The 21485-nt window shown below is 43.2% G+C and overlaps 1 protein-coding gene across 1 annotated transcript in view; it reads left to right on the top strand.

The window, feature by feature from the left end:
* RCK (DNA helicase ROCK-N-ROLLERS) overlaps positions 1–21028 on the top strand; it is a 164545-nt gene extending 143517 nt beyond the window's left edge. Inside the window, exons 19-31 of the mRNA XM_087698996.1 lie at positions 25–150; positions 240–436; positions 518–706; positions 807–1055; positions 1159–1208; positions 1355–1372; positions 1451–1533; positions 1606–1843; positions 1930–1970; positions 2099–2313; positions 20191–20361; positions 20456–20658; positions 20755–21028. Of these exons, the coding sequence (XP_087555122.1) occupies positions 25–150; positions 240–436; positions 518–706; positions 807–1055; positions 1159–1208; positions 1355–1372; positions 1451–1533; positions 1606–1843; positions 1930–1970; positions 2099–2313; positions 20191–20361; positions 20456–20658; positions 20755–20854 (1880 nt within the window). The 3' untranslated portion in view covers positions 20855–21028. The remainder of the gene's footprint in view (positions 1–24; positions 151–239; positions 437–517; positions 707–806; positions 1056–1158; positions 1209–1354; positions 1373–1450; positions 1534–1605; positions 1844–1929; positions 1971–2098; positions 2314–20190; positions 20362–20455; positions 20659–20754) is intronic.
* The last annotated feature ends 457 nt before the right edge of the window (positions 21029–21485 follow it).

Here is a 21485-nt window from a genome sequence, read left to right on the forward strand (position 1 = left end):
AAAAATGCACAACTTCATTAACAGAACCAGGAAGATTGATGGCAAAATACTACCTGTGTTTTGAGACTATGAAACATGTTGTTCAATCAAAACCTGGGGCTACATTAGAAGACCTCTTACTTGTTCTTTCCTGTGCGCAAGAGCTGACAGGTCTGCAAAAGTTTCTCACTCCTTTAGTTCAGAAAACTGTGCAGTGTTGCTTGAACTTGAAATCATGTCCAACTGGGCTAAATTACCAGGTATCAAGTTGAGGAGAAGTGAGAAAAAACTTTTGAATGACATCAACTCTGATACATCCGGGAGGTTAAGATACCATGTGACAATGCCAAATGGGAAGATCAAGAAAAGAATTCAGACAGTTGAAGAAAAAATATTCATCCTAGCTAATGATGCATTGTCAGGAGAGCCATCAACCTCGGATTTCAGTATGACTCAGGTGAGAGCAAACCCAAATTATGGATTAACTTCTGTTCTGGTCATAAATAACATTGTGGATATTGACCATGTTACTGTCCAGGACATAAATAGAATTTGCTCAAACGGAAAACGGATTGCAAGATGTATGAGTGATTACTTTATTTTTAGTAAGAGATTCAAAGAATCTATAAACTCCTTGTTACTTTCAAAGTGTCTTCATCAAAGACTCTGGGAAGATAGCCTGTACCAGCTCAAACAGCTTGTTGGTGTTGGCATGGCCACAGCAAAGGTCTTATGATGATTCTTGGATGCAATCATTGATCCCCTTATGAATGACATCAACATAAGTAGAAGAACCATTTTAACATGTGAAAAGGAAAAGGGTGCAGGCATTACTGCAAGCAGGAATAAACTCATTCGAAAAACTATCTACAGCAGACCCCCGTCGGCTTGAGAGTCTTACAGGAAGAAAGTATCCTTTTGGAAACCATGTTAAAGAATCACTAGATGCATTGCCACCTAAAGTAGACATGAAATTTGTAGGGGAAAGCTACTCGAAGCAAGGTGCCAAGTTTACACTGCTGCTTACACGCACTTCCAATTCAAGACAGTTGAATAAAAGGCACTTTGCAGATCTGGTAAGATCAATGGTTGCTGACACTTCAGATAAGATCGAGTTTCTGCCAATTTTATTATGTCTAATTAAGGAGCAAATAAGAGAAACCAAACACAATTTTGCAGGTTGTGGGGACTGAATCTGACAACAAACTATTGTTTCATGAAAAAATCAGGTACAATCCCTTTCTGCACCTGTTTGTTCAGAGAGCATTGCAAGTGCCTTTGATTAGTGCTTGTAAATTCTCATGAAGGTCCAGTAACTTTGATCTGAAAAGAAAGCCATGAAACCACTGCACTTATGTAATAAATTTTTCTGCAGGCCGGAACAATTCTCTAGGTAACTCATGACTGTGGTGGTTCCCATACAAGGCAGCTTTCAATTGTATGAGGCTAAGCTGGTTTGCTCACTCTTCAGTCCCTATCAAGTAAACATAACATCCTCAAATGTGCCACAAAAACCAGGGGATGTAATCGCGGCCATCATCTCCGAAGAATATGGTACAAAATTTGTTACTTCACATATTACATGCTTATCAAGGACTCCACATTGAGATCCTCATTTAATTGCAGTGGGTGTGGATGTAACAACAAAACTTACGAGTACTGTAGATGAGGAACAGAAGGTAGTTGGAAAAGGAAGTGGTTTTGAAGGTCTGGCAGGACTGGAATCGTGCAGAGGTGAACCAGTGCAGCTGATAAAGGGCCATGACCATGGAGTAGAAGAAGAATCTGACCGTTTTTACATGGACAGATTATCCACCCAGCCCTTACAAGGCAATGAACCATGGTCAGCTGCATCCTTTAGCAGGTAAGAGTCACCAGGAAGGAGTTAAACTTAATTAGAGCTTGTAATGCAGTTTCATGCTGATTTCCATGCTGTATTCCATATTGCAGACCAAGTTTCAATCTCTTCACGGACCCTGCTCACAATCAAGGTAGATGGCCTTATAAATATCTGAAGCTATTGATGTTCTCATAACCCTTTTGAAGGGAGATTGAAGATCTTAAGACTGACATCTCTTTCACGATAAAGTATAAAGACCAGACTATTTGGATGCAACAGATAAACCAAAGTCGATGTCAAAAAAGCATTTAGATTCAAAGGGCAAGGTAACCACAGGAAATGTATTTGATCACATAAAGAAGAAGTCAAAAAGACTCCCTTCTGCACTGGAAAATCTTCAGCAGCACATCATAGAAGGGAAACAGTACGAATCGCCAGTATTTCCACATTTTGAAACACAAGGGGATCCACAAACCTTCATACCTGCAAAAGAGGTAGCAAATTAAAGTACATTTGAATTAAATCAATCCGAGGGTTTCCTGTGATCTGTTTGCTTCTGTTTTCTTTTCCGCAGGAAAGAAATTGTCTACAAGGGCCATTGAGATCAATAACCTGATATACATCCTATGTAATCACATTTTAATGGGACATCATCTTTGGCATGGTGTATGTCTTGCTTCTAGGGGTCGGCATACCATCCTGACTAGTCATGAGACTCTGAGATGCACCATCAAATAAAATCTCCTGGTTGATCACTTCACAAAGGCCCTTGAGACCTTTTCAAATTCACACTCATGATGGCATAGAATTTCTGGTATTAGGGACTGGTTCGATTGATCTACAAGGCACACCTATTGTAGAGCCTATGTAGGATTTATGCAGAGATCAACCACATGTTCCACAAGTGATGGGAGAGATTACAGGGTGACCTTTCACTGCATGAGGAGAGATGACTTTCTTCATACTTGAGACTCTTAACACCTTTCTTGTAGAGCCACTTATGGTTTGGCATTATAGATTGCTTGTTTGGCTTCACCCAGCCTCTAGGCAACAATGACTTCTGGGATGTCATAATTCAGCCGAGGCCCTAGATTTAGATGTGGTTTGGGGCTAGACTCAAATTGTTAGACCAGAGCCTTGTTTGATTGGTAGAGGTCTTCTTCTCAGTAACGACACGTGAAAGAAGTTATTGAAATGGAGACTAAGGACCATTACACTTGCTCTTATAGGACGAAAAAATCCTAGCATACATTGGATCTTCCAACAAATCAAAGCCAACAATCTTGGGAGGGGATTGGAGTTTAGATTTGCAGCCGCCATTGTACAAGCATGCGGATCTCTATCATTTGGCCTTCCACCAATTAGCCTAGATGTGTCGCATAAGTTATTGTGACATTTATGGGGAAGCATCTTTAGGAGTTGTAACCGTGTGTGTATTAAAGGATATACATGTGGGGTTTTGGGGGCACAACTAATAATGCACGTGTTATGTGTCACTAGGGGCTCACATAGTTGCCAGGAGTTTCGAAAAAAGAAAACAGAAATGCATTTTGAAGTCTTGAAACAGAATGTTGTCCCGAGGCCAAAAAATGAAACGGAAAAATATATTTTGTATTGATTTTTGGGAATATGTTTATACTACACATATACAAAGGGATAATACCATTTATAATTTGAACCTCTGCATCAAAAGCACTTAAATTCTTCAACACTTGAAGAAGAGATTTGATGAGGCCATACTATGAAAGACTATAAAATCACAATACATGTCTCAAAAACTTCCAATATCAGCACATAATATAAAAGACTGCTTGATGTCATTTAGACTCAAAAAAGAGAATTTGAGGCCTGCTGACTCGAGACTCAAGACTCATGAGTACATGCCACATGGTAAATAGTAAACAATGATGTGATAACAAATACATCATCCAAATCTTAATGATCCATGAAATGAATCATGATCAACTACAAATCACAATATAGTATGTACCACCAAAATGATCATGATCTATCTAGTATGATCTAGTGTCATGTAAAAAGAATATCACTGTGCATCATTTAAAGGCATCTCCTCTATTTCATCCTCCTTCGGGCTACTATTGGTAGCACTACCACTACCACTAATAGAGAAAGAGCTGGCGTCATCATCAATCTAAGAAGCCAATGAAGCTGCAAAGGTACTATGTGAACCTAATAGTGAGGTAGAAGTAGTTGCGTGTCAAACTCAAGCTCCTCTCTGTTTAGATGATGAGCAGTGAGATCAGGTCTGATTTGTAGGTGCAAACATCTCCTCAATAAAGCATGTTGTAGATGTCTATCTTCTCCTCTAGAATGGTGGGAAATTGGAATGTCCTTAACCTTCTCTGTGTCAATCTTGTCTATATTCACCTGCTTTGGTTCTAGAGTGTCAACTGAATTCTCAAGCAAACACAAGTTGCAATGACAAAATCTCTCTAGTTGGGCAGCCTTCAACTTGTTTCTCTTCTTTGTGTGAAATAAATCCTGTGTGCTCTAATTTCTCTCAACATGACCACTATCACAATCCTATGAGAGAACACAAATAGCCATTCTTTTCTACTGATAATGTTAGGAAGTATTAGCTAAATTCAAGTACTTAGAAGTTCTAATAAATAAAATTATAACAGAGAATGAACAATAAGCTTACCAAGAGTAAGATTGCTTGGAGTGCAAACCTGTGCGCTGGGAAGCAGTCCCCTTGCTTGAAGTAGGCCCCAACCAAGCACATTTGACAACAGCCACAAGTCAATGTGATGTGATGCTGTATGACTGGCGATGCCTAATGTGAACTACCTGGGCCCTGGCTGCCACATCTGACATGGCTTTAGTCTTCTGAAGTGATGACTGCTGCTTTGCCCACCACCACAATCCATCAACTCAGCCCTGCCTGTCCACCAACTCTCTGCCTGTCACCAACTGCAACAGCTGCTCTGCTGCCACCACAACCCTGCCCTCCACCTCAGACTTGCCTATCCAACAACTCCCTGCCTAACACCACCTGTCTGCTTTGCTAATTCTCTACCCTTTGCCTCACTTCAGCCCAGCATAATCTCCCACTCTTGCCTCTGTCCACCATTCTACCTACTACTTCCACCCACCACTGCGGTCTGCCTCTCCTCCTACCAATTTGTCATACCTATACTAGCCACCCAACAGCTCACCTTTGCCCTCTTTCAGCCATGCATACTTCCTCACCCCACCCAACCACTTCCCCCCTCCAAATAGGTGCTCCCTTCCATCCAACCTGTTAACATGGATGCATCTTTAGCCTCCTCACCCACCCTTGTAGCCTTTGTACGATTCCTTGCCCATGCAGCTTCCATCTCCCCTATTCTCACACAGCCCCAAGAAGCATTACCTCAGCAAAGCCTGGCTCCAATCAACCAAGAAGCATTTGCATCTTAGACACCTGGAGCTAGTGTGTTGCCTGAGATTGCAACCAGTCCACCACCTCCAAGTGGCTCCAATGCAGCCCCTTGCACACGTTCGGCCAATGCCTTCCCATAGATCCATTGCACTCCAAACACATAGTTGGTACTCAAGGATAGATTGATGGCCCTTAAGGTGTTCTTTGGCCTATAGAATGGTTGGAGATCGGGTGCCCATTCACATTCTTAAGGACTCCATCTAGTCACCTCTTAACAATATTCCAACCAAGTTACACGAGTAGTACCCCTATAGAAAGGGGTGCTTCAGGCTGTAGTTCAGCTTACCTAAGCAGATGGAGGCAACACTTGCCACTAGCCCGCTCAATGTCAAATCTTCAATGCGTACTTTGATAAATGGATCAAGGATCAGGACTATTCATTGCTCAAAGATGGCACTACCATCACCATCTCTTTTGCCCAATCTCAATGAGGACTTCAAGCCATACCTTTTTGGATTGGGAGCGCCTTCATCCATGTCATACAAAGAGATAGGACTTCTACCATTGCAGCCTCGAAAGGTGCAAACAAATACTCACAGAGTCCATACCTTTGAGTTATCATATCCACAAAGTTACATTCCCTCCCCCAGACTCTTAGGATTTGTTGCAGATGTATCACTATCTCCCAAACTCTTTACTCACTAGGCGAAGATTCCAAAGGTGATCCCATCTTAGGTACCCAACAACTAGCGACTAGAGGACTCCAATGAGATCCAGGTGAGTAGGAGGTAGAGGACTTCAATGCATATTCTAATGACTTCCCCCCATTACTCACTGAAGTAGAGCTGCACATTGCGAGAGCAGAGATTGATGCTACAAAGGAAACCAAATCAAAGTGTAGGGTTCACATGAGAGCTTTCTTCTAGACTCAGTCTAGTTACAGGGTTAACAAAGACTCTTTGCCAAAACACTCTAGATAGGATGTTTGAAGACTCAAGAGAGATAGAGAGACAATATGGCAAAGTACCAGGAAGGTGATTACAAATAGGATGAGCAGATAACGTATGGCCCATTTTACAGGGGAGGAGTTCGAGAAGGCATTTCAAGCACTACTATCAAGCAAGTGTCTAGGAATGTTGGCATACCATCTGACCATTGACTAATCACTTAGTGGCCATCTTTTGCCCATTTTCAGCCCCTTGAAATTTCATTATTTTGTAGTTGAACTTTTTCTAACAGCTTCTAGGCTCAAGTCTTATTCATCAAAACAGCAAGCTCTCACTCTCTCTATTCTAAACAAGCAAGGGGATAAGGTCTCTCTCTCTTCTTCTTTTTCGTGAAGATAATTGAATTAAGTAGAAAATATGTACGTCAGACCATCTGGTCAGCATTCTCACTAAATCTCTTACATTCTGTTACATCAGACCATCAGGTCATCAAAGAAAGTGACGAAAGACTATCAAGGCTTCACACAAAGAGAAAATCACACAGCTGGAGTAGAGCAAACAATAGCCAGCCAGGGGTCAGCAATGTCAAGAAGACCAAGGTCAGTTGATATCATAGAAGAAATCTGCCATAGCACTAGACCTCGAACACAAGCCACGTGACCATGGATGCCCGAGACCGAATCAAAAATAAAGGCATTCCGAGTACGCCAAATATGCGACAAGGCAGTCCATCTAAGGAACTGGAAAGGCAGGAATAATCTGAATACAAAGAAGGCACAGAGGGCAGCTTTCCCATAATCCATGAATGGGTTGTTATCCGGAGCTGAGTCGCTGAGAGCCACACGTGAGAAATAAAACACCAAATCTATCTTGCAACTGGACAAGAGGCAAAAAGATGAAGCAATGTTTCATCACATGTAGTGCAGAATACACAACAACCAGCAGAGATCTTTCAAGCATGCAGCACCTCTCCAATTGGAAGACCACCAATAAGCAGTCTCCACAAGAAGACTTTACCTTGAAAGGGAATCTTAGACTTCCAAAGCTGAAGAATCTTTCGTGCCACTTCTTTTTGCCATCCCTAATATGCCACAATTTATTCACCTTTGTAGTGACCCATCTCTTGGGCCTCCACCATCTGATGGTATATCTGATTAGGAGACCTCTTCTCGAAATCATCCAGGATCACAAACTTCCAGTCACACCATGGATACAATGGCTATAGCACTAGTAAAGGAGAGAACCTATGAAGTTTGACCTGCATGGATAACCAGATGTCACAATATCCACGGGGTACCCAAAAGTGTTGACGAATACGCTGAAAAGAGTAAAGCCAGGACTGCCCAGGAATAACACCATCAAAAACTGTCTGCAACCCTAAACGAGCCTTTTGATTAAACTTGAGTCTATGCAAATCTTTGTCCGGCCAATCCAACAACCTAGAGAAGACCAAGACTTCTCCTTGCGGCGATTTCACCTCCTTGTGAATCTCAGGGCGGCGACAAACTGAAAAACATAAGATCTCCTGCCATGACACAATCAAATGAGAAAGGAGAAAAGACTAGGTGATCTTAATAGGCCTCGAGGAATTAAGCACATGCCACCAAGAGGCATGAATAACCATGTTACCATGAGAGATGCCAGTCTTTTCAATGAAAAATTTTGCAATGTCTGACCAAGGATGACTCTATACACAACACCTGCAAAAGGGCCAACCTCAAGGCTTTCATATGCAAATTAACATCCAACAAAGCTGCTCCCCCCATTCGTTTAGGCATAGTCACATACTGTCATGAAATCCAGACTTGACCCAAATGATTCCCTTTCTTTTTCCACAACATAAACCTGATAGGCTGAACTCGTTCCAAAAGGGACTTCTTAGTCTAGGGAAGCAGTGGAAAAAAGAACGATATCATACTGATCATAATACTTTGAGCAACTTTAAGTTTGACATGTAAAGGCCAGCCTTGAGATTTCCAGTACATGAACCTGTCCTGAATCCGAGAGACCATCCAATCCAGTAAGGCCCGGGGTGCTACCTCCACACCAATAGGATATCCCAACTATCTGGTTATATTTCCCTTTGAGATCACAATTTCATGCCAACCCAAGGCCTGCAGATCAATCTCCGTACAGGAGAGAAGTGTAGATTTCTGAGTATTAATATAAAGACCAGATGCCAAAGCAAAAAGATTTTACACCACCATTGTCCGATTAAAATTAGTGTGATCAGCCTTAAGAAACATAAAAGAATCATCTTCCAAAGATTGACCCACAAGTTGAGTACCACAGGGAAGAGACAAGCCAACTATCTCGAGAGCCTTGATCAACCAACTTATCCAACAATGAGAGCATTGGGTGAATGACCAAAGCAAACAGCAAAGGGTTGAGAGGGCAACCTTGCCTAAGAGATTGAGATAAGGCAATTTCTTCCGTGATCCCTCCAATAAGAGTAATACGAGCCACAGCTCCCTCACCAATAGTATCAACAAGAGAAACCATGCGAGGGCTAAATCCCATTGTAGACAATAATTGCCGCAAAAAAGACCAGCTAACATGATCAAATGCCTTCCCAATATCGAGCTAAAGCATAACTACTTGCTATCCTGAAGCTTTAGCATAGTCAATTTCCAGTTGAACATTCAAGATGTTATGCATTATATTCCGACCTTTAATGAAACCATATTGACGTGGATGAACCAGGTGCGGAAAAACTTTCTACAATCTGTTGGCAGTGATTTTGGAGAAAATTTTATATAACGAACCCATAACGGAAATAGGTCTCCATTGTTTCAAAGAGGTTGGAGAGGGAACCTTGGGCAACAACCAAATGACAGCAATCTTCCAGTCTAATGGCATGATCCAGAGTTCCACACTTGCTGACACAGGTGAGTCAATGGGTCTTTAAGCTGTTGCACATTAGCTGAAAACAGCTCATTAGGAAGCCCACCTAGCTAGGGCTTTTCCTTCGAGGTAGGTGGAATAGCACTTCTTCCACTTTATCTTCTGAAATATCCGCCTCCATTAAATTCACCCATTCTAGTTTGACCCAGTTGCTAACCAAGTCGCAAATATATCGACAAGCAGAGAGAACAGCATTAGAAAATTCTCTTGCGGACCCAGCAAGGACTTATAAAAGTCAACACGCACACGAATGATGGAGGCCAGATCAATCACCATAACACCCAGTTTATCCATCAAATGCACAATATTTTCTCGGGCATATTTCTGGTGGACGCACAAAGAATTGATGGGATTGACAGTTATTATCGTATAAAGCTTCAGCTCTGGCCAACAGTTTGTATTTTGCATATTCCTCTTCCTCAAGAGAATGAACCCTGCCTTTCAACCATTTAATGCATGTGAGCAAGTCATCATTAGAATCTCCTGATTGACTTAGAGACAAGGAGTGGGCCAATAAAGATTGGGCATTCTACAATTTGGCTCGTAAAAAGGAAGCATACTGAATACCATACTGACAGGATAACTCTCGAGCATTATTCCTAAAAACAGACCATGCGTCCCTCCCTCTAGATAGGACCTTCAAGCTAAAAGAAGCGATCGGTTGCTAAACATATTCCAAAAACTAATTCTGCTGCATAAAAGATTGATAAAAACGAAGTGGCAGCCAAGTAAGAAGAGCCTTAAATACATGAGTAGGTCTATGGGTCATTTCCAAGACCAAAGGGTAGTGATCTGATAAGACATGCTATCATTCCATCCACACATCAATAACTGCAGGAAGAAAGGAATCACTCTGACAAATATATATCCGATCCAGTCTGGCCTAGGTGTTAGCCATAGTTATCAGGTACGAAAGGTACAATACAGTACGGTACGATAAAATACGGTACTAATTGGTACCTTATGATTTTATAAGGTACGGTACGATATTAGTATGAAAAAAAAATTAAGATGACTTTTTAAATAACAAAAATTATAAAATATTAAATGATAGATCATCGAATACATGTTTAAAGTGGAACTAGCCATTTCATTACAAAATAATATGAATACACGAGGGTGACTATCACAGTCGCATGGGCTACGCAAAACCTGCGATACAACTACAGTCTACAGTCTAGTATATCTGATACAAAAAAAAAAAAAGACCTATGTCATATGAATCTATGATGAGGCATCACTATCATTATTATCATCATCATCAGAACCATCTGAATGCTCATCAAGAGAGTCTGAAGATGACTACTCGGCATCCGATGATGAGACACACTCATACTCATCCTCACTGATGAGGTTACCATCATCATCAAATGATGGCTCCCTAGGTAGCGGCTGTGTAGGCAAGGGAGGAATGTCATCATGAGGCACAGGATGTGAGCTACTAGAGCCCCGCCTTATATATGTCTGCAAGCCACTCGAACCACCCCTCCTCGATGATGGAGGGCGTCGAATGACCATGCCCCTACTACCACCTACTCGAACTCCTCGCCTACGAGCACGCTGACTGCGAGTGTCACAAGTATCTACTGCTATAAGCTCTCTATAGAGCTCTGCAAAAATCATCTCCCCCTCCTCCACCTCCTTATGTATACTCGGAAGAGTGTTGCCCGTCAACTTAAATGTATCAACATCCACCTAGACAGTACAGTGATGCATGTAAGATTGATCATTGATCATTGTAAATGCTAAAGTCTAAATTGTAAAGAATAAAGTTTAAACTTCAAAGTTCAAAGTTTAAAAGTTAAAACAAAAAAAAATTAATGTTATGGTTAAGTGTTTAAACTTTACCTGCTTTGGACTACCCATGCTCATCATAGCCCTTAGTGCGGAAATAGACTAGCCGCTCTAACTGTCGTGTGCTAAGCCGATTACGAATCTTTGTGTGAATGAGAGAATAGGCACTCCAATTTCTCTCACATGCACCCGAAGAGCAATCCTGGGCAAGGACCCTCATAGCTAAGGGCTCAAGGGTCTCTAGTGCGTATCCAAAGGTTTACTACCAAAATAAAGGCTTCACAAGTGACTCTCTTCTCCAACAAGTGGGAGAAGCAAAAGCCACATGCCCTCTCTAATCTGCATAGCATCCTAGCTCCTCTAGCACTGCATTGTGGTTATCCACAGGGACCACACGAGTTAAATAAGCAAGCTGGTCTAAACGCAACTCTCTATCATCCATGACCGCCGATGACTTGTAGGCCGGATGTACCAATGCGGCAAAACCATGGATGGGCTTATGCATCCACGCCCATCTCCTCTCTGCTATCTCTAAAAAACGTGCACGTTGTGTCTCTATCATCACTGTACAAGCACGTGCCTCCACCAATGCCGCTCTCAAGAAGTGAACGAGAAGGCCCATGCCTCGCAATCACTCATACGTAACATCCTATAAAAGGGAGTCACGACAATGACAATGGCACGGACTTTTTGCCAAAACTACTCATTAAGGCACAAGCACTGCATGGCTTTGGCCTCCTCTATCTCATGCTCATCCCACTCATTCCATAGAGTGGACACCACTGTCTGGCGCAAGGCGGACTGCACCTCATAAAGGCGCTCCAGCAACAACCACATGTAAGCAAAGCGAGCTGAAGAAGGCTTCTTCAACTCCAATGTGCTATGCTCACGATACATCGCAAGCACCTTTACCTTTACCGTGAAGAATGTGACAATTGATATAGCTTTGTGGACCACCCTCTTCACCCACTTGAGCTTCCCAATGTCCTCCATGAGCAAGTCCAAACAATGACTTGCACATGGAGTCCACACAATCGCAGGGAACTCGGCCTCAAGCAAACTGCCCATGCGCCAACAATTCGATGCATTATCGGTAACAACTTGCACCACATTTGAGGGGTCCACCTACAACCACAATCTACAAATTACAAGTTATGTATAAATCAAATTTCAATCATGAATCGTGATATTATCATAATGAAAGAAAGTGAAACAAATTTAAAACACAAATTGCAATGTATACCTCAATGATAGCTTGTCGAATGTGGTGGCAGATAAATACGCCCGTCGTTTTTCTCCCCCTCTTGCTGGTATCTATGGCCCGCAAAAAGTAAGTGCCAAGTGGACATGAGACGAGTATGTTGATGATGCCCCGTTTCTTACGATCACTCTATCCGTCGGTGAGAATGGAGCAACCATATTTTATCCATGTGGCTCGAATAGGATCAAGGGCTCTATCAATCCTCTCCTTCTCTTCATCAATTTTTCTCGTCCTCATGTCGTTGTATGTGACACCGGTCCATCCTTCCATGGACCCACATTGGCAATGGCTTTTACCATCTTCTTCCATTGCTCTTGCTTTAGGAAATTGAATGCAAGATTGCACTCAATCACCGTGCGTGCAATTTCAATGTCCGCAAGTCGTTGCATTTCTCTAAGAAAGGCAACTGATCCACACACACATGACTGGGTGCTTGAGAGAGAGACGATTGTCTCTCTGCAATCGCATGAGCCTCCACTCTTTGTCTTTTACCGGAGCCGGATGTAGATGTGGAGCCCCCACCACTAATGGTAGAGGCCTCTCCCGCATCGGTTGAAGATACGCCCACATTGGATGCTTCCTCGTTAGTAGGCATAGGAGTTGGTGCCGATAAGCCACTTCCTCCTCCTCTTGTGGATCCCCCTCTCATCTTGGTGAGAATCTCCTCCGCAATGTTTTGAGGGATCTCCTTGCATGGAGCAACTTGCCCGCCCATCTTGGAAAGATGTTGGAGAAGCCGAGTTGCACCACTTGTATAGCGCTTCCTACAATACTTGCATGTCCAATGGTGGGAGTTGGACTTCTTTGTGTCCCTCTCCACATGGATCGCATGCAAATTGAAGGCCTTGTGCTTCTCACGAATCATGGTGCCGATGACGGATAAAGAGGCCTGAGAGAGAGAGAGAGAGAGAGAGAGATGCTTGAGTCTCGACTCTTGAAAGTTTAAAGGGAGACTTGAGAGACCCGAGGGTTGGGGTAAAGTTGAAAGAGCAAGAGTGAGAGAGAGGGGATGGGAGATGAGAATGGCAAATGCTTTGATAGGGTGCACCGTGCAGGATAGAGGGGATGGGAGATGAGATTTGAGAATGGCAAATGCTTCGATAGGGTGCGGAAAAGAGGAGATGGGAGGTGACTCATGAGATTCGAGAATAACAAATCACAGGTCCATTCAAGAATCGAGCAACGAGATCCAAGAGAGGAAGATGAGAATGGTAAGTCACAAGTGCTTGCTGAATTGGTATGGAAGCATGGAGAAGAGGAGCACCTTTTGTAGATGAGAGAAGGGTCAAAGTTCAAACAGTCAAAGAGGGGTTAACAGCAAAGAGAGGCCTGCCCTAGAAGGAATCCAAAGAGGCCTGGGGAGGGGAGTACATGGCTGGAAAAGGGGGTGGGGTGAGGTATCCAAGGCTTCCCACCCCCCAAAAAGTGCCACGCAGGCATGTAGAGAAAAAGTGGAGGCGCAGAAAACGCGGGACGCAGGATCTAGGCGGCGCAAGCAACGTGGCCAAAATAGGCCCAAAATCTCGTACGAATTCGTACGGATACGTACCGTACGGTTCGTATTGTACGAACTAGTCCATACCACGTATGAAGGCAACTATGGTGTTAGGATACGGCAAAGATCGATAGGTATAACTAGATTGTGATGGATACATCCAGGACCACATGTCCTGCTACAAAGATCCAACTACAATGGCATCCCAATCTTGTCGCTCAGGACCATCCATAACTGAGTGCAGAGAAGTAGTCTAATCCCCAGATTTACATGCATTAAAGTCTCCCATGACAAAACCTTGACGAGCCATGGAAAGGCAGTGCAGGTCATTCCAAAGTTGACGACGTTCCCTTGCCATGGAAGGAGCATACACGCCCACCAACCACAAAACCTCTCCCTCATAAAGTATCTCCGGAATCACAAATCAACCTCGAGGATCTTGAGAAACCAGCAATGGTTGTAGGCAGGATTTTACAGCCAACATAACTCCAAATTTATATGGAGCTCGACCACTGAGAAAAACTACGCAATCCTTATAAACATAAGAGGATCTAGCCAAAGCATGTTGTTTATGCTCCACCGCACAAAATACATCCCACCTTCCAGCAAACACTACTTTCCACAACCGATACTACTTGTTGCTCGAAGAGATACCTTTCACATTCCACAAAGCAATTCTCATAATAAGTCAGAAATGAGAAAACTACTGAACCACCACTTTTCCTTTGCCTTTACATCTATAGCTTTAGCTGCCTGGAATCTTTCCATCTCGCTTTAGATTACATCTACAAGGTCTTGCCCTTTACAAACCAGTAATCGAAGCACGAGAAGGAAACTGTTGTTGCTATGAACGAAGAACATCCTTAGGAGGCACAAGCCTCCCCTGCACATCGAAGTGCAAAGTAGAATTGGAATTCCTTTTATCATCCCCCACCGGAGCATGTGAAGATTGAGGGTTCATGTAAAACTCCTTACCTCTGCGTTGAAAGGTTTGAGTGATGGGGTGCGGCGATGTGTGGGTAGGAGCTAAATGAGAAGCTTGTTTTGCATTACGTCTAACCACTGATACCCAAGAATCTTCCCGAGAAGACACATTCCGGTCAACCGGAAGGGAAGTACGCTCAAGACCCACTTGATAAACCTCGTTACCTTTATCAAGATCATGTTGGGGAATCATTTCAGGATCAGCTTGAGGCTGTTGAAGTATGTGGGGAGGATGGTGGTCTTGCATATCCATGTCTGGATCTACAGTTTGCTGCAAAACCTCCGGATTTTTATCACATTCTGAAATAAAATGGCCCAATTTACCACGTCTGAAACAGTGTCCTGCAAAAGTACCCCATTTCAACTCTTAAACCAAGGTTTGCAGTCCTAGAACCTGAAAACGAATTTTAGTCAAGCGAGGTTTTCTTGTATCCCAAAGCATCCATGCCCTATTCCGATTGCGAGAAGCCAGCCGAGGCTCTACCAACACGTCACCTAAGGTTCTCAAAACCAAAGGGAGGAGTCTCCAAAGATGCACAAGGAAATCAACCACCTCCACCCAAATAGGGCATGCTTGCCTCAACACCTCCTAAAAGTCAGCCATGGGCCTCCAAGGGACCATGTGAACAAGCAACCCATCCAAAAACAAAGGGATGCGTTGCATGATGAAAGTCTGCACTTCCGAGGAGCGAAAAAGCAACTCAAAAAACCCTTTCGAACTATCATAAATCTCTTCAACAAGAGGGGCCTACACATGCCTTGAAACATCTTCTTGGCACTGTTGAACATTTACAAGCATAGACAGTAGCCACGTACAAATCCTAGTGATCAAGGGAGTCCTTCCCGTAAAGTAAAAGATGGCTTCCCTCTCATGGAAGGCAGCAATTTGCTATAGAACCAGTTCTATTCCCATGACTGCAACTACATGATCCCGTTCCGGAAAAAAGTTAGCTTTACTCTCATTAACATGGACATAATCGGACATAAGATGATTGGCAGTGGCCAACATGAACTGAAGAGACCCATCAGGTCGTGCCTGAACCCCTGGCTGAGGCAAATTTGGGGGGCATAATAACAGTTATTCAACCGACATCTTCTGACGTTTACCTGTCTTATCCCCTTCTATCAACTACCCCAAATCCTCCACCAATGAATCACTATCTGAATCCGGCATAACTTGGTCATTCTCATTCCCTAAATGCTGGTCAAGAAAGGCCACATCGATACCATTTGTCTCCTACAGATTATCCATTATTGAACTAGATGTTGAGCATGAACTGCTTTGTCTCCCCTATTGCAGGCTTGCAGACCACAAGTGTCTCTCTCTCTCTCTCTCTCTCTCTCTCTCTCTCTCTCTCTCTCTCTCTCTATGCAGGCTGGTGAGCACTCTGATCTATGCAGGGTCGCAATCACGCTTTGCCAGATTATGTCTCTCTCTCGCTCTCGGCACAGCAGCCTGCACACTGTAGGCGCGCAGGGGCAGCAGACGCAAGACTGATGGCTAGCTGGGCAGCGGATGCAGAATACCTGGACATGATTGGTGCGATCAGGCACTCCCTTTCTCTGACGAAGACAGTAGCTAGCTAGGGTTACTGCAGCACGGCGCCTCTCCAAATATGGACGAGCACGATCACGAGGACAGCAGGGCAGCCGAATCTGATGGGTGTCTGCAGCGTGGCGCAACATTACAGGGCAGGAGATCGGCGCGTCAAGTCGCAGCTCTGTCCGACAAGCTGCACAAGTCCACGCGACGGTAGTGACACGCAAGTCAGGCGGGCAGTGCTAGGGCTTGGCGCACAGGCGACGGCATCCTCTCTCTCTCTCTCTCTCTCTCTCTCTCATAATGGGTAATTAAATTGATTACAAAAAAAGTAAAATATATCAAGATTACAAAGAGCAAGTTGGCTCTAGGCCATCATGGATAAACCAAATACAATGGATTCAGCAAGTACAACAAGACGAGAGTGCAAAAAGCACCCCAAGACTAGATAGACACAAAGGATTTAAATTTTTTACAAGATCTAGCCACATGGGCATGGGCCTTAGCTACCAATGTCTCCACTACACCATATTCAAAGAAGTCCCAATATTGCAAAGGGATTAGGCATCTAGTGTTCAGCCCATGAGAAAGAGGGTACATCGGTTAGGTGGGGGGAAGAAACTAGATGCCGACGATCCCATGGAGTGATGACTCTACCAGCAGCATCAAAAGCCAACTAGGCTAGAGGGTCGCAGGCGCACGACGATGATCGGGATGATTCTTGATGTTGTTGTTCTTTGGGGGCAGTGTGGCCTTGGCAAATGGTAGGTGCATCCAAGGATTTATATTGGCAACACGAATAAGTGTGGAGGGGGGCGTGTGAAGAAGGGTCAGCATGTACTATGGGGATAGAGGCCTCCTTTACTTTTCCTTTATTGGGTTTGGCTTCCGTCCACCAGGGGGTATCCAAGTCTACAGAAGGAGCAGGTTGCTTGCCTTATGACTGATTGGGCTGAATAGACAAAGTGAGGGAGCATCTTTAGGTCCCTGTCCATGGGCTGATCCACCAAAGCACTCTTGTGATCTAGCGTTCACCCATGAAATGACCTAGTTGACCACATGAGAAACAATGGCTAGCAAAGTACCCCACTTGAGCCACAGCCAAAGAGGCCACATGTGGGGCCTCTTCAAGTCCCTATCCATGGGCTGATCCACCAAAGCACTTGTTTGATCTGGACATTCGCCCATGAAATGACCTAGTTGACCACACAAGAAACAAAGGCCAACAAAAGTACCCCACTTGAGCTAGAACCAAAGAGGCCACATATCCACACAATTGAGGTGCAACCAGTTGGGTTGCTTCCTTGCAGTATCCCACAGCATGTGCAATATGTTGGTTGCCTTCAAGTGAGGGGGTATCAACACATAGCCTTTGGCAGCCATTGCATCCTTCAAAAGGGAACAGTAAACAGCCAGGCAATTCTCCACGTCCACCCAAACAGGACATTGTTGCTTCACTAAAGATTTGAATTCTGGCAATGGAAACTATGAGACTATGCGCCAACTCTTTCTCAAAGAAGAGGGACTTCTTTTGCAAGAGGAAATCACGGGCTGAAGCTGAGGGAAGAATGATCTCATAAAATCCACGTGGACCAGTGAAGATCTCGTCCACACTGTCAATCTGAAGAATAGATGTCAGCCAATGGCGGATCCTAGCAAGCACAGGAATCTAGCCTATGAAGAAGAGAACGACACCTCACTCGTGAAAAGCTGAAAAGAAGCGAAGGGTCTCATGAGTCGGCACTTCTGTATCAAGAATCTCCTCCTTGCAAGAGATCTTGCGAGCATGCAGCGCATCCCTAGTGGGAAGACCCCCAATAAGCAATCTCCAAGTGAAGACTTTCCTCTAATAAGGAATCTTGGACTTTCGCAATTGAGGAAATCTATCCCCCACTTCCCTCTGCTATCCTAAACATGCCAAACTTTGTTGGCTTTCTCAATGACCCATCTCTTCCCTCTTTTTTTTGTAATGAGTAGTTATATTATATCAAATGATTAAAAGAGTACAAACTCACATGAGTAAAAGAGTACAAAAGTCATAGCAAAGTAGCAGCAAAAATTTCCATACGCCAAGGAACCAAGTCCTCCTTGGAAAGAAGAAGAGTGTTGAATAAGATCCAACTACCAATGTAGGAGATCCTTCAATCTTGCAAGCTGTCTCTAAATACCAAAAGCAGAGTCAAAAACAAAAGCATTCCGAGTGATCCAATTGTGCCAACAACCCCAAAATCGGAGAAAAGGAAACAAAATCTTCATATATAGATATGCCTGAATGGTCGGCAAAGGCCCTATCAAAAGAACGCAGCGATGTGCCAACCAAAACCCTCAAAATATCAAACAAAAGGATCCATATTTTTTGAGCCAAAGGACATGAAAGAAACCGGTGTTGGTGAGAGAATTTTGTATGAGTTAGGCCAAAAAAACTTGCCATTGGAAATCTGGCATTTTGAAAGCACAAAAGCAAGGGGAAGCCCACCAACCATCACACACCAAAGGAAGACTTTACATTTATATGGAGTCTTGTGGAGCCAACCCTCCATGATAGTCATCACAATGAACAAATTATAGTCCTTTATCAAAAGGTAATACACTTGGTTAGCCGAAGCCTTTTCAAGATGGAGTCATCCCGCAAGATCCCAATCCTACCATGGACAATCAAAATAAAGGGCTTACAACAATATCATCAAAAGCTGGTCCCACAAATCCCAGTATTTTCAAGGGATCCAATATTACCTCTCCGCAGTGCAGAAAAACATCAATTATGTCTAGAAAACATCTATTCTTTAGGTCCCCACCTGCATCCCCATCCCGATCTTCCCTTCCCCGTCCCCTATTTTCCACATAAACTTGGCTTCCAATCTTTGAGAAATCCATTGCAACAATTCCTTTGGCTGAACACCGACGACTTGCATTGGCCAAATAAATCGCTGTTCAAAAAGAAGTTGAATAGAATGTCATGATTAGGTCTCATGATGATGGGAGATTTCGCAGTCTATACTTTATTCTTTTTGTTGTCAGCAGCAACAACACTTCCAGATACCTAAAAATCATCAGTTGTTGTGGTCTATGTTGGAGGAGAAAATTGGGCAGCATGTTCCTCTTCCTTTTTTTTCCCCTTTGATCCTCCGCGAGATTGAAGTTTCACTCGCCCCAATGATTTTCTGCAGATTTTGGCACATGCAATGTACCATAAGATACTATAGGATAAAAGATGGGTTAGTAATAAGGCTAATAAGGTGTGGTCATGTAGAGATGGACACACAAAATGGCACAATAGATTGCTACAGCTATGGAAGTCAGAGATCTCATAACCTAGAGAGTCTTTGTTGGAGGCCTCCCTACTGGTGATATGGTGCAGCAACGCAAGATTGTTGGTGGCCATTCTGTATTTTGCACTACAGGTGTGGAAAGTGCATCTCGTCTATTTTTTCTTGCCTGGTTGCTAGACAGATCGGGGATTTTATTTCCAGGGTTTGGACTTCAGTGACACGCCAATGAATTACTAATCATGCATGGGTCTTCAGAGATTACCCTAGATTGACACATTGCAGTTGCAACATTCTCATTCTTTTCATTTCTTGCATTGGATTGGATGTTGGCACATCTGGCATACTGAAATGCTTTTATCTTCAACCCTATCTATGGCTTTCATGCTCATATTAGTCACATAGAGGCTTATTGTTGTGGCAAGTGGCTTCTATGACATCAGCAGGGGTTGTCATTGCAATGTGGCTGCTCCATGGTTAGAGATTATTCACACAGCTTTGATGACTGCTCGTGCGTGATGGTGCAGCATATTGTTATTGTTCAAGGGCTTCAACAACTTTTCTCTTTCCTAGTTCCACACTGTTAACTTTTTGGGGTTTTGTTTTTCCTAGTGGTGAATATGGCTTTCGCATGCTGGCCATGGCTTCTTGTACATCTAATTATTCTTCAATTTCAGCAACCTCTAGGCACACGCGTGTGCACACACACACACACACACACAGAGAGAGAGAGAGAGAGAGAGAGAGAGAGAGAGAGAGAGAGAGAGAGAGAACTTTATTTGGATTTGCATGTAGGCAAAGATTCTGGATGCAGATTCAGAAATGGCTCAAGTTGACATTCCCATGATACACACCCATTCTTCAGTAGGCCATGAGAATGTTCACAGCCCAATTTATGAGACTAATGCCCCAAAACTCTCATCTGATGAAAATCAGCATATTGCGGAAAGTAAGGCTGATAGGAAGGTACACAAGTATTTTGAGGAGTCTTATTTGCTGTTTTGGAAAAAATGTCAGCTGCCATCAAGTCTGAATGTTAACTTTGGATGATTGGATGTAGGAAACAAGCCTGGACTTTGGAATCCAGGAAGCTTACATGCAACCATTTCTAGTAACAACTAAATCTCACTGTCCTGCTACAAAATCACACAAAAAGATTGAGTTTCTCCACGGGTCATCCAATCATGCAAGTTTCATGCAGAGCTGCAGCCAGGGAGACCGGCAAGATGTTTCTGAACTGAAGCTAGCCTCATCACAACCATTGTAAGTTGCTTTCACTTTGAGCAGGCTGCAGTGTTACATAAAACTCTCTTGCTTAATTTGAGTCAATGGCCTTTCTTTATTGTTTTGTATGTTTAGGTTTCCTGATCCTGCGCCAATCGGAACAACTCCTGTTGATTATTCCTGTGTTAGACAAAGCAACTTCATGGGTTGTCAGAGTGTTTTCTCTTTTCTTTGACTTGTCAGTTTTCTCTTAATAATAACTTATTCACAGATACTTCTCAACTGGAGTGTTCTCGAGGTTTGGGTCACTGTTGCATGCAGCAGTCATTGTAGCGACCATTGATAGGGCACCTATAATGAATTCAAGTATATGAAAAGTCATTTAGTTGTGCTAAACTAGGACTTCATTTCAGGCATGTATATTCTCTCTCTTTTTTTTTTAAAATGTACTCTCTCTCTTTTCTTTTTTTTTCGTGAAGATAATTGAATTAAGTAGTAAATATTTACATCAGACCATCAGGTCAGCATTGAAAATAACAGACATGAAGGAAAGTCTACAGTGGCTCTAACACAGAAATATCACACTGAAAGTACAGCTGGTATGTAGCAAACAGTATCCAGTCAGGGAGCATCAATATTGGGAAGAACCAAATCGGAAGACACCATAGAGGTGATTTGCCACAACACTAAACTCTGAATTCGGGCCACATGACCATGAATACCAGATACTGAATCAAAAATGAAGGCATTCCAAGTACGCCAAATATGCCACAAGACTATCCATCTAAGGAAATGGAAAAGGCAGGAATAATCTGAACTCAAAGAGGTCATGGAGGTCATCTTCCCCAAGATCCACGAACGAGCTG

The sequence above is a fragment of the Lygodium microphyllum genome, chromosome 2, assembly GCF_053477565.2.
Source record: "Lygodium microphyllum isolate KBCC chromosome 2, Lygodium_microphyllum_v1.1.10, whole genome shotgun sequence".
Lineage (NCBI taxonomy): Eukaryota > Viridiplantae > Streptophyta > Polypodiopsida > Schizaeales > Lygodiaceae > Lygodium > Lygodium microphyllum.